General features: G+C 43.2%; 1 protein-coding gene across 2 annotated transcripts in view; it reads right to left on the bottom strand.

Moving 5' to 3' along the window:
• The window catches only part of Znf507 (zinc finger protein 507), a 31,949-nt gene that overhangs the window by 16,581 nt on the left and 1,204 nt on the right, over nt 1–14,164 (bottom strand). The window contains exons 2-5 of one of the 2 annotated variants that reach the window (XM_052714881.1): nt 13,829–13,921; nt 6,136–8,243; nt 5,249–5,363; nt 1,332–1,446 (exon numbers count right to left, since the gene is read on the bottom strand). In XM_052714881.1, the coding sequence (XP_052570841.1) occupies nt 1,332–1,446; nt 5,249–5,363; nt 6,136–8,241 (2,336 nt within the window). In that variant the 5' untranslated portion in view covers nt 8,242–8,243; nt 13,829–13,921. The remainder of the gene's footprint in view (nt 1–1,331; nt 1,447–5,248; nt 5,364–6,135; nt 8,244–13,828; nt 13,922–14,164) is intronic. The other variant, XM_052714882.1, reaches the window with a different exon arrangement.

Raw genomic sequence — 14,164 nt, 5'->3', positions numbered from 1 at the left:
ACAGGACTTCATGCTTGCAAGGCAAGCACACTCTACAAACCGACTATACTCCCAGCTCCAGTATAATTATCAAAGCCATCTATCTTTAGATTGTGCTTCATTACAAAGTTTGCTTTTAAAAAATCACTGCCTGAAATACTGACTTGAGTTACACTAAAAAAAAAAAAAAATCTTCAATGAATTTTGGCTTGGGAGCAAGACAGAATTTCTGGAAGTTCCTGAAATGGCCCCAAACATACTTCTGCTACTTTGTACCAGGTATTTATGAGGAATGGTGTTCTCAGCTTTGATAACTATAAAATCAAAATATTGATCAACTCTGAAAAATGCTGAAGATGACCTATGTCCTTCAGTTTCAATTGCTCAACCAAGGTATAATTCTTTATGTAAATATATAAGTACACACATCTCCTTAACATTGCTTCTCTCTTTAATAAATGGTAAAATATACAAATACCGAGTAACATTTAACATAAGTTTTCTTGTGATTATCAGTAAATATCTGATTTGTATACCTATTTTAGAAACCCACATACTTGGAGCTGTGTAAAAATTTCTCGGGTGAAAAGGGGACAGGAGTAGAAAAAGTTAAAACCATGATTTAGATTAATTAATGCAGCAACCTGTTCAGACTCATCAGTATCACACCTAAAATCCAGAAACAGTTAAATTGGGGAAAAGCTGTTTTGCCAAGGGGCTAGGCATTCATGCTCCTGGCCGTGTGGAGAGTGCCTGCTGTGGCTCTGGGATGGGTGGACACCTTTATTCTAAGTAGCCTTTTACCTTCAGGAGGTAAACTTTATTGAACAGTGGTCACTGCTTAGCAGCTGATTCTGTCTAGCCAAGAATATGTTATTTTCTCTAAATGCACACACGACAAAACTTCTCAAATGGCACTGCTCAAACCACAGTAGCTTAATTTTCAGAAACCAACTTTTTCCCAGGCCCTTTACCTTCTTCATGCTTTTTGACTTTTTGCTGGGATAGACAAGTATCTGATCTTACATCATGGTAACAGGCTCTAAAACACTGGAAACTGCTAAGATAATTCATACTCAAGTGAAATGAGAGCATTAAAAAATGGTAGACATGGATATCTTCCAGTATTGCAACTGCCCCAGAATATCTGCTGTACTAAGACTCACAATAAACGTTTCCTAATGAACTAAAATGAGATTTAAGAAACCAGTATGTAATCGTTTCTAAGTTTTTAACATGTTTCAACTAGTCCCACACATTCCAAACTATTTCTAAAATATTTATCATCATCATCATTATAATAAAATTATATTTTAATACAAGCATTAGAGTTCTAGAGTCATTACACTTACCTATATGGTTTATCTGAGTTATGGATTCGTCTGTGGTTTCTGACACCAACATATGTTGTACTTGTGTAATCGCACACATCACACCTATACTGCTTCTGGGTTGAAGACTTGTTCCCTTCAAGAAGAGAGGTTTAGAGCATGACTTGGTAAGACTCACATAGCAGCACATACACCCCATCATGAACAAGTAATTAATACATGTGCCAACATTTTAATCACGGCTCTCCTACAGTATAATTAACATGTGTTAGGCAGCTCCCTAGTCTCCTGCACCCAGACCATCAGTAGGCATGAGATGAACATCATCTGACCTGTAAACATGGGCAGGTTGGGCTGGTTCTGTGTAACCATGTTCCAAGTTCTACAGCAGAATGAACTTGCTTCCAGCTGCTAAGCTGACTGTCTAGCAGCTAAATTAACCAAGATACACTGTGAATTTGCAACGGTAACCGTGTCTTAAAGAAACATCTATTTGCCAACAGCCTAAGATAGTACAATTATAAAGTATGGCCAGAGGCTGGAGAGATGGCTCAGTGATTAAAAGCACTAGCTGGTTTTGCAGGGGACCCAGGCTTAGTTCCAAGCACCCACATGGTGGCTCACAACTGTCTCTAACTCACCTATGACCTGAGTTCTAGGGGCTTCTTTTTTTTTTTTTGGTCTCTATGGGCACTGTATTCATGTAGTACCCATACATACATGCAGCAAAATAGTGAGCCACATAAGTAAAACTAAAGTGTGGCCAAAGTCATACATAGTGAGCTATTTACAAAAAGTCTCAAGTTTTTACCCTGTGGGTTTGTTCAGTTTACTGCTAAATGTCAGCCTTCAATTAAACTGACGAGGAAAAGCAGTTGCCAACTCTGAAGTGCTCCACAATTCAGTACAGGCACACCTAGTCGGCTGACGGGTTTTGGGGACAAAGGCTGAAAATACTCAGCTCCCTCACGTGTAGCAAACCTGGATCCAGTAGAGACAGGCCCTATTACTAGCTCATTCTGCAAATGAGTAGTTCACACATGACAACATAAGCTGTAGGACTCCATCATAAGCACTGTTTCCTGAAGACGGCCTGTGCTTTGTTTACAGGTGCCCAGGGCATCTTCATTATAACTGTGTTATTTTCAGACAGCAGGTAAGCATGGACGCTCAGGGATCAGGCAGAGTGGGAAGAACTGTGTGCTCTTGGCAGGAAGCAAGCCATGAAGCAAGCCTAGGTGGGAAGGAGTGCACACAGTATCAAAGCAAAATCACAGAAGAAAAGAAAACCCACGCTGCAATTTCAACACAGAAAATTCTTAAGTTAAATTCAAGCTTTCTAAAATTGAAATTTTCTTTAGCTAATAACTACTGCCAGGCAGAACAAAATGTCCCAATTTCCTGGTATAAATCTATAACATTAATACACTAATCATAATTACAATCTAAGTATTGCTCTTAATTGGTAGGTTAAAAACTTGGACTTGATTATAAATGGCATTGTTCCAAATATAGTTTTTTTTTTTAAAAAAAGACCTGAAAAAAATGAAGTGTGAAACATTGGATAATGGTTTTTTTGTGAGAAATATTACAGATCAATGACAACTAATAAAACTGACAGATGGAAAAGCCTAATATAGCACAGAATGAGAGTCCATGCTACTTCAGGCAAATGTTTCCAGTAGAATCCAGACTGGATTTAAAGTTTAACAACTTGGGCCTAATTTCTGCTCTGCCACTGGTCTGAGAATGAGCAAATTATGACACCTCTTGAGGCCTCATTTATCTTTTCTACAGAATGGGAGGGAAGCAGTGGGCCTCACCAAATGGTTTGAATAAGCCTTGCACTCTTTCTGCACATGTCTAGGCACAGTCTCTGCAGTGTTGGTATTAAAACACAGGGCTGCACAAATGACAGGTCTCTAAGAAAGGACAATTTAAACTTCACAAAGAAACACTGCCTGGAAGGCTAGAAGTGCCATGCCAGGGGGTTTGCTGATGTTGTATCCACTAGTTCAGTCCTGACTTCTTCCAGGGCACTGATGCCCTTCACTGCACTGCCAGCGCCTGGCAGGAGACCCTGCTCAAGATAGGCACGCCATGCCTTCTGCCTGATCAAGCATCTGCAGTACTGTTCTATCAGGTCTCTTTACGGGAAGCAGGCTGAATGGAGTCTGTGATATACAACAGCAAAGCCTGGGGGTGACAGTCACGCACCTTCCTCCCACCTTGTTTAATAAGCTTACAGAATAAGTAAGAGAACTCTAACAAAGCATGACTCATAACAATACTGAATTAATCACGTACCCATCGAGAAGAATATGCAGGAAGAGATCAGCTATGCCTGCTACACTACTATGACAGAACAGCAAATGCAGCTAAGTGGGGGTTAAAACTAAAAACATGGTAAGGCCTGGGGTGAAGCTCGGTTGAAGAGTGCTTGCTCAGCACCACAAAAATAAATAAGTAACAAATGAAAAACAAAACCCTCAAACCAAACCAAACCAACAAGATTATCATGGCATACAATCTTAAATCCCAGGAGCAAGCATGTAAGTCACAGATAAAAACAGAGCAGGGTAAGGTGCGAACAATGATTTGAGTGGTCATGCTGAAGTCTTCACTGAATCTGCTAAAAACACTGGGTAGTTTTAAGCCCTTGTTTTTTTCTGATGCTGCTGGAAACAGTCCCAGCACTGGAGTCAACTGCAGGTGGCGCTACTGAGTCACATGTACTTTATTCCCTCATTAGGATTTACGTGCCAATCATGTCTAATGCTTAATGTCTCCTTTAGAAGGGATATGGAAACATAATGAATTAAAATAAAAAGAGGCATTTAGGGCTATTCTGTAGAAAGGAAACAAAACTCTTTTCGCTCAGCCATCCACCTCGGAAGCAGATGCCATGTCATAAACTCCTTTTGTTCGGGATGGTTTTACGGGGATGGCATCTGTTTGACAAGGGGATTCTGGTGCTACGGTGGTGTCAAAATCAGTTCCTTCAGAAACATTCTGGAATCAGTTATGCTTTCTGGGGTATAATTTAATGAGACATTATGGTAAAACATTTTACTCTGCAGTTGTTTCTAACTTTAATTCTTAGGAAATCTAGAAAGGAAAGTCACCCCAATATGTTTTATTTCCCATAAACACTATGTACCACACTGAAGACATTTAAAGCATATCAATTTGCGTGAACCAATGCCAGGAAGCACAGCTTATTACACTCTATCCCTCATTCTCTGGATGTGGCATCGCCTTTTCATGGAACTCTAATTAAATCTTTTGATTCTAATATTCCTATTACCAGATACTCGGCCGACTAGCACCTAACTAGTACATAAAAGGTTTCTGTGTGTGTTTAAATAATGCAGATGAAGTCTGGCAGTCATACTTGGAGAAGAGTAAGATCACAGCAGGAACCCTCAGTTAAAGTTTGAGGTGGGGGCTGCCATCTGCAAAAGCTTTGCCTCGGCAGGTCATTTGGTGCTGGAGAAGGGGCGGAGGCTTGCTTTCTGTGTTCCAGCTTCTCTGGCTTGCTGATCCATTACCTTCTAAAGGTCTCTGCTGTAGCCTGGTTCTTACAGACCCCTGCAAATTTTAACCATAACATCTACTTGCCCAGCTGCAGTCCTTGCAAATTTAGTACTTCTGACCCAGAACTAGATATAATTTACTCTAGTCAGTTCTCAGAAATTCCGCAGGAACAAAGGAAAGATTCATTCCCACCCACAGCATAGAACCAGAGGAGAATATATACACTCTTCCATTTTCACCTCATAAGCTCTTCAGTGCAGCCCGCATTTAACAAGGCACACGTGAGGACGATGGGGTGTGTGTGAATGTGACCAAAGCACATTACATGCATTTACAAAAATGCCCTAATGAAAACCATCATCCTGTACAGTTAAGAGACGCTAATGAAAATGCACAGATACCTTCCTGAATACACTTTCCATCAGCGGCATCACGGGAAATTCTTGGCTCATTTGAAGCTACTGACAAGGTGTTGGGCAGAGAGTGCTGTTCTCTTTCATGGTTTCTCAGTTGGCTCTAAAAAAAAATAAGAAAACTTTACAGTTACCAGGAGGCTATGTAAAAATACCTCCACACTGAAGGAGATCTAAGTCAATAATGACCCAGGACCCACTCAGGTACCCTTTAGGGAAGGTAAATAACGTTTTACACTGGCTGCTGGCTCAGTACAAGATAAACACCTGCCTTGAACACCCACGGAAGTCCGGTCAATGGCCATGCGTGGGGGGATAGCCCTGTAATCTCAGCACACAGGAGGGAGCCTGAAAAAGACTGCAAATTCAAGTGCTGCCTGGGACATTCAGCAGGACACTCACAAACCCAAGGGCTGGGGATGTTCTTCTGCAGCCAAGCACTTGCCTAGCAGCTGAGGTTCTGGGCTGATCCCCAGTCAAGTTCCTCAACTGTCCATCAAGTATGGCTTTATCTCTATGATGCTGCTCCTCCCAGTAGGTCTCACTGCCTGCTTCCCTTCTGCAATGACACACATGACTTTTTGCTGGTTGTGTGGCAGCTGATCTAGCCCGTTATGTCAAACGTGCGCCTGTCAGCCTACTCTACATTCCTTTGTAAGTGACAATCCAGCGCCTAAAATACACACATGGGAAAACACGAAAGCAACGGGTGCTGAGGCTACAGACTAACCAGAAGTTCTGGATAGCAACTGTGGAGACTCAGCTTTTAGATTCATCTTACCAAACCTCCCTGGAACTCATTTTCCTGATATGCAAAATGAAGTGGCTGGACTACATCTACTAAGTTCCTGCCCACCCTCACAACTGCTGCTCACCTTGTAATGGAAAGACTCTTTGCACTGCTTACACTGGTGGACTCTGGTTTTACAGTGGTTGATCATGTGGCTTTCCAAGTCTTTGCTGTCCTCAGCTATGTGATCACAGATAGGACACTGGTAAGGCTGCCTCTGCCGATGGACACGTAGGTGCTGCTTGATGTAGCCCCTGTTGCCACTTGAGTAGTGGCACAGGCGGCAGCGGTAGGGCCGCTCAGCATCCGGGATGTATTCCACCACGTTGGACCCTAACAAACTCCCATCACTGTTGGGCTGACACTGGGCATTGTCCTGCAACTCTTTCAAAATGTCGTCATCTGATGCATTCTGGTCTGTCCTTTCTCTCAGTTTTTCTATTACAGTAAGAAGGGACATGCTGATGCCTGTCTTAACTTGCCCATCTGACAACTCCTGCCTTCCCTCTGGGAGTGCTACCACAGTGGAGCTGCTTTGGTTAAAATTTGCCACTCCATCTGAAGAGTTCTTAAGAGGAGACATGATTTTTTTTGAGTATGCTGCCAATGGACCACTGACCTGCCTTTGTCCAGTGTCCGGATCTAAAAGGTTTATGTCCCCATAGTGCCCAAGGCTGGCTCTCGTTAGTTCAGCAGCTCTTATCGGCATGGTGACAAGGGCTTCTGCAGCTAAGGAGTGCAGCCTGAGAGACTCAGAATTGGTCCTTCTCCGTCCTGGCGGGGCATTCTCATCAGCAGCCAGGCCCTTACTTAGCTCACTGTCTTTCTTCTCTGCACTGCTCCAGCCAATGATCAACCCCCCAATATCAACAGTACATTTGTCAGCATGGTAGATGTCTCCTGCTCCTCCACACCCAGTCTGGGCATTGGCAGGGCTAAGGCTCTTCCCTTCTTCCATCTCAGCATTCATGAGGAAATGTTTTGGCGGGAGGGTTTCTTCTGCACTTGGCAAACGTTCCACAATGACATTCACATGACCTTTTTTGTTTGGGCTGCTGCTAATGATTTTCTGTGCTGATGAGAGCAAACTATCAGCAAACAGATTCTCCTCCGAGTCAGACATCACCTCTAGCATTTCCTCCTCATTAGAGTCCAGGGTGACTGACTGGCTTAGGTGTACTCCCTCCTCTGTGCTCTCTTCTAAAGGAGATGAAGAGGACAGTGGCTCAGAGCTGCAAATCTGTACTTGTACAGATGGCCCATTGTGGATGCTCAGTTCACTGTCCCCAATAGCAATGACGACTGCATCAACCCCACCAGGTGCAGCAGACACTGAAGAAGCAAGAAGGCCCAGGGGCTCATTTTCATTCTCAAAGATTGGGTAGGAGCAGTTAACTTCCCCTGCATGTTTCCAAGCGTGTGTCTTCAGCATCCGCTGCTGGCCACAGGTGTAGCTACAGAACAAGCACCGGTACATGCCATACTGCTCGTACGCATACCACTTCCTCCTGCCCACCTCTGCCACGGCTGCACTTTGGACAGCATGGGTCTGTGGACTGCCCATGCTCACTGGGATGTCCACCATGGTCTCATTCTTTCTTTCTGTGGCTCCCTGGCAGGAGGAGCTAAGCTGGGCGTGGCTACTGGCACTATTTTCGTGTTCATTTACCACATGAGCTTCGAGCTCCTCCTGGCTTCTGGATGTGACGTGGCACTCTGAGCACATTAGCATTACATCGTTCTGCTGCCCGTGCTGCTTGATGTGCTCTTTCAACACCGAGAAGGACGATGACAGAAACTTACAAAGGCTACACTGGTAGGACATAGCCATCCCATCATTTGAGGCAGGACAGTCTGGAGTGGGATTTGCTTGTGACATCTCGGATTTCCTAATCTCAGCGGCAGGGGACTCAGCTGCTTTAGCTGGAATCTCACAGTGCTCTAGGGTTTCAAGAGAATGTGGCATCACACTTGCACGTGGGCGCTTTTTCCCAATCAGAAGACATTTTTGTGACTTTTCATGCCCTACTATCTTGCTTAACTTCTGGATGACATGGACCAATGGATCCGCTTTGGCTTTTCTTTGTTCGTCAACTTCCGAGGCAGGACTGAGGACTCCTTCAGCAGTTAACACAGCCTCCTGTTCTCCAATCTCTGGCACCAACATGGCAATGCTGTTTCTTTCTTCCATATCTAGGGACGGTGCACAGCAGAGAGAGAGCATGGGTTATGGGATAATCGCATGCATGTAATGCAGAAGAACAAATTCAACTCTGGTGGTTGAAATGTTTAACTATCCTCTAAGTTGGGAGGTCCCCATCAATGCACCTGATTGTCCCTGATACCGACTTCAATAGCTCAGAATTCCACTTTGAAATGCACTCTCCTAGAGCAGAAGTTCTTAATTTTCCCAATGCTGTGACTGTTTAATATAGTTCCTCGTGGCGTGGTGATCCCCAACCATAAAATGATTTTTGTTGCTACTTAACTGTTAGGAATCCTTTTGTAAATATTTTTGGAGACAGAGGTTTGCCAAAGGGGTCACAACCCACAGGCTAAGAACCACTGTCCTAGAGACAGATGAAGGAGACCTTGCGTTCCTTGGGAATGACTTTAACACCTTTATCCTGCATCTCCAACCTGCCCTGTCTCTCCCCTGAAATTCTAGAACCAAAGAGACCCAGACTCCTTGTTTCAAGAACCACAGCTATCCTCAGGGCCTTTGGAATCACCTCAAGCTCCTGGGAAGCATCAGTCTGTGAAGCCAACATGCTATGATACAACTCTGGATAAATGATTTCTTATGCCAAATTTTAACTGTAGATAACAAAAATCACACTTCTCTGCTCAAATCTTTGAAATTCTGAAAATATATTCATTTTAATCTACTATACACGACACTGAATTTTGGGAAGTACTATGCAAATGAAACTAAATAAGAGCAATGATTCACTTCCTCCTTTTCTTTGCTTTGATTTATGGTCCACCAGATAAACCACAAACTATGCTGTGGCTTTCTAGAGGTCACATCAGTGGTCAACTGTTCCTCATTCCCAGACATGTTTCTCCTTCCTCAATAGGGAAGGTGGTCAGAGAAGGAAAATGCTGCCACTCCAGTTCTGGTTCAGCTCCAGAAAGGTCAGTGAGGGGTTGTGATAGGCTTGGATAATGCAGCAAGGCACGGAACTTTCTGAGCACAACATACCCTGAAATCACCCTCCCTCTAGGCCTCTGAATAGTCTTCATACTTCCTGGAAGCCCTCTCACTTCAGACATTTCCTTTGACTTAAAGTGAGATTATTTTGTTGACTTGGATAACATTTTTAAGTTTAGGCTCTTTTCCAGCAATAAGTTTTGTTTTTCCACATTTTAGGTACATTCTGGAACTTTATTCACAACATTCAATAAATGCCAACAAGATTTTCAGCGCCACAAGCTATAGACCAAAAACTAGGCACCATTCTTAAACTCCAGTAACAGGCTTTGCACTCTTCTCCCCACATGGCTGACTCCTGCATGAGGGCCCTTTAGCTCTCAGCCAAGATCACACCTAACCCATCAGGCAGGCTCCACCTCCAACCAGGATCACACCTAACCCATCAGGCAGGCTCCACCTCCAACCAGGATCACACCTAACCCATCAGACAGGCTCCACCTCCAACCAGGATCACACCTAACCCATCAAGCAGGCTCCACCTCCAACCAGGATCACACCTAACCCATCAGGCAGGCTCCACCTCCAACCAGGATCACACCTAACCATCAGGCAGACTCCCACAGCGCTCCCCACCTGCACTTTGGGCCTGCCCCTCTCAGTTTCTGGTCACTCGGTGTGGCCTTTCCTTTCTTAAGTACCACTCTTTGCAGCCTGAGTTTTCTTTATCTAGGTTCATGTCAGACAAAAATGCAAGTGTTTTATCTTAAAAACTAACACCAGCTTTTCTTGTTCTAGGGCCACCTGTAACAGCCACCTAATGGAGCGCATATTCCAGAGCCATAACACAGCCATCTCAGGCTCTGAAAACACCTCTCAGAACATTTGTGTCCTTTTGTTATCCTCAGCAAAAACAAGTCTTAAAAAAATCTAAAAGATTTCTATACCAAACTTCCAGCTGCTACAGAAGAGACTGATAAAAGACAATGTGGTTCTTCAGGAAAAAACAAAAACCCCTTTCTGCGGCTTCTTAAAAACAGCTCACTGTCTTAAGATTCCAGTTTTAGGGACTGGAAAGAGATGGCTCAGTGGATAAAGTGCTTGCTGCATGCATGAGGGCCTGAGTTTGGATCCTCAGCACCCATGTCAAAGCTGGGCACTGGGCATGGTGGCACATGCCTATAACCCCAGAGCTGTTACACGAAGAAACCTTGTTTGGGGTTGGCGGTGGGGAGGAGAAAAGAATGGAAATCAAGAGAGAAAGACACTGACACTGACTTCTGACCTCACTTAGGCAAGTGTTAACACATAGACCACCCCAAAAAACAAGAATCCAGTGCTTTTTTGCCAAACGGCGCTGTGGCTCTTCACAAGCATGACGATTTCCCTATGGGGCCATAACTGAAGGATTTTTGTTGTCATTCAATTCAACTGTTAAAGTATATTAGTTACATAATAAAAGTAACAAATTCTACACACGTTTCCAGTTTGTTGGCCTGATACAGCTCTACACCACTGTAAAGCCAAGGTCTCCTTCCCATGCGTGTAACAGCCACACAGGCTAACTGATAACCTAGAGAACCGTCAATGTTTGCTCAACAGACCTCACACCCAGTGTTACAAAGGTGACTCCTGATTTCTCTCGTCTACTTAATGATCCAATAGGAGGAAGACAGAGCAGTGCAAATTGCTCCCAATGGATAGTTCAGTGTGTTCCTTAGAAAGTAAAATCAGGAGGAGGAGGAGTTCATCTAAGCTCAAGAAAGACTAATACAAAAGAATTTGACACAACACTCACTTTCAAAGCTGTGTGTGCTCAGGCATTAAGAGCTAATGGCAACTTGCGGCAGATGCTCCAATTTCCCTGGAACGTTTATGTAAGTATCTCATTTTAGAGGCTGCATACATTTGGGGATAAGTACAGTAAAGCAGCTATCAAACCGATATGACAACATAAAACGCATCAAGAAACACCTGAAAAAAACAGTTTAGGTCTGCAGGCAAAACCAACAAGCAAGCACAAACTCATTAAAAGAAAAGTCTGTTAAATAAAAGGTCACAAACATCCCCTAGTAGAAGTACACAGGAGAGGAGGTCACCAAAACCAACTCTTCACTTTTCACAGTATTTTTCTTAGCTCATTCACGCAATCCATATGTATTATATACACGGTACATGTAGATATGTAGATATATAATATCTATTTGTACATTATATATGTCAAGTGAACTCAACCTCATTAGACTGAGAGATGAAAAGAAAAAGAGTCAGCATATAACCCCATTGACTTCTATCACAGCAGGGAACACGAGGGATCTGAAGACCACCCTTGGACCTGAGAGAGAGAGAGAGAGAGCGCGAGCGATATAAACAGCTCAAAGAAATGCTCATGGGGATGGAAGTAGGGTGGGGCTGGGGAGATGAGATAGGGTAAGAACAACCGACTCTGTCAGTGAAGGTGGGGACGGGATGATTACCTATTCATTATACTCTTCTTTCTACTTGTGCAAGTGCCTACTAAAGTTTTTCATAACAAAAACAACCAAAAGATAAAAACACCACCCCGCCCTGAAAAAAGCAAAATCATAATCACATGCAATGCACAAAGCAACCAGGCAGGACAGGAGCATTTTACACTCACTTAGCTACTCACAGATGGATAAAGCCAAGCACACTGAGAAACTAGGGAAGACCAAGAGCCAGCTTTCCAATACTATGGTAATGTAATATCAAGGCTAAGTACACAATGGCCAAGTCCTGAGAGACTGAAAGGCAGAGAGCAGGCACAAGGCTTCTTGAAGAGGCAGGATATCCACAAGACCCCAGTACCTAGGGGCTAGGCAGATATCATCCCCTGTGCCCTCCTCTCTATGGGATTTTATCACTATGCTCCCTGGTCTTCTGGCTGGGTACTGCCAATGGAGAGCCATGAGGACCAGAGGGACAGTCAACGTCCTGGTTCCCTACTTCTAGGTCACCCTGGATTGCTTGCTTCTTGACAGAAGGTTCCCAGACAGCTGCTCTCTACAAATCTGGTTCTGGCTTTGGTACTGCCCTGTTCTTGCTGCTACTCCCACTAACTCCACCATCCCTGTGGCCTGCCTATAGGAACCTAATACCTGGATTCATATTATATTTGTAAATACAACCTCCCAAGGTATCTTGATTTGAGCTTGTTGCTGGTTGCTTCCCTACTGTTAATAATAGGGCAAGAGTGACAAGAAAGTTTGAGATGAGGAAGCCTGCTCTAACACGACCATCTTCTTACAAGAAGGAAAGAGCATGCTCCCTGAGGTAGGGACCCGAGGAAGGTTAAGACCCAAGTCAAGTGGGAGTTTTCTTGTTTGGAATCACTAGCTACACCATTAGATCAGAAGATCAAGTCAGCCCCAGTAAACAAACTACTCTCCCAAACCAGAAATGCTCTACAGTCTTTCCCACCAAGTCTATCAGATCTGTCCTTGACAATAGTAATCCACAGGAAAAAGCTTATAATTAGTGTCTTTCCCAAGAAAAGTGAACGAATTCAGTTGTCTTTATTTTCTTATAATTTGCTATTTGGTGTATTTGTGTATCTAATTAGTTCCTTTTAGTTATAGCAGTATGATTACAATTCATGTGGGCTTGGAGAAAGGGCTGTAATCTTCTGGGTATATGTGAAGACAGAACAAGATGATATAACAGCATTCTCTTTCAGACTAAGGATTTCTTTTTTTCCAACTAGGCAAATACACAAACAAAAACTCCAAGTGCAAAACAAGAGAAATGATGGCCAATGAATTTCATACTCTTTCAGATTCTCAAGAATTTTAGTATCTCTTTGACATTTGTTTCAACCCAAGAAGGTAGGGTCCTCCCTCCTCTGACGTGCTCTAAGCTGTGTGACCCTCGGCAAGTTACTGCTTTAGAGTCTTCTCGTGTTGAGTGTGAGGGTAAAGCTGGATAGACTGTTAGAGCATGGAGTTACAAACTGTCTACTAAAAGTAACCTAAAAGCTACTTATACTTCAGATCTTCCTAATGTCAGCTATAATCTATTTAAAATCTTCTCAGCTCAATGTAATAATAGCTACTAAAAGAAAGCCAAAATATAAATACATAAGTAATGGGTCTCACAGTGTAGTTTCTTAGCTGGTACCTAGCCTGAGACAATATTCTGACTCGGCGGCCACGATTAAGACACAGGCCTAACTAACATCATGCAGTATTGAGCTTCAGTGTAATTTATGAAACACCCAAGCCAAGCATACTGCTGGGGACCACTGTCCTAGAGATGCAAACTCAGAGTAGGGCTGTTCTCCATTTCCTGTAACATTCCTCTAACTCCTGGTACCTAGCCCCTTCTTTGGATACAAAGGTACAAAGTATCACACCTGAGGCTTGTAGACGTGAGGTAGTATCTGGTTTAAGAACTGGAATCCATGCCAATGGTATTCTAAAACCATGCTTTCTCCAGTATTTCCATCCTAAAGGTGAACAAAGCATCCACATGGAGGAGAGAAACAGCTCCATATGGTAGGCAGCAGCAAACATCTCCCTGTACTAGAGCCCCAGAATTCTTTGGGTCGTTACAACAGTGTCACAGTTTATAAATAAGGTAACTCAGTGAGGTGTAAGTGACTTACCGAAGGTTACATGGCTGTTAGTGGCAGAGACAGTGTCTCTCCAATCAATTCCTGAAATTAATGCAGTCTTCTGGATCAATCGTCACAATCCAGCTGTGGCCAAGAAGGAAATCAAACAGAATCAAATATTTCTCTTTCTTGGTGAAACATAATGACTTACTTTGGCGGTGAAGAAACTTCCAATACTTAACATTAAAAAGAAATTTCAGAAGGCTGTTCACGCAATGTAATTATGTGAGGCAAATTTACATAATTTACTTAACAAGTAGAGGATTTTGCGGAAGCTAAAACGAGTCTAGGAACATCTAACAATTGTATATTTTAAGTCTCTCCCCC

The sequence above is a fragment of the Peromyscus californicus genome, unplaced genomic scaffold (assembly GCF_007827085.1).
Source record: "Peromyscus californicus insignis strain IS unplaced genomic scaffold, ASM782708v3 Scaffold_4__1_contigs__length_199733344, whole genome shotgun sequence".
Lineage (NCBI taxonomy): Eukaryota > Metazoa > Chordata > Mammalia > Rodentia > Cricetidae > Peromyscus > Peromyscus californicus.
This window is presented reverse-complemented; position numbering and strand designations above follow the sequence as displayed.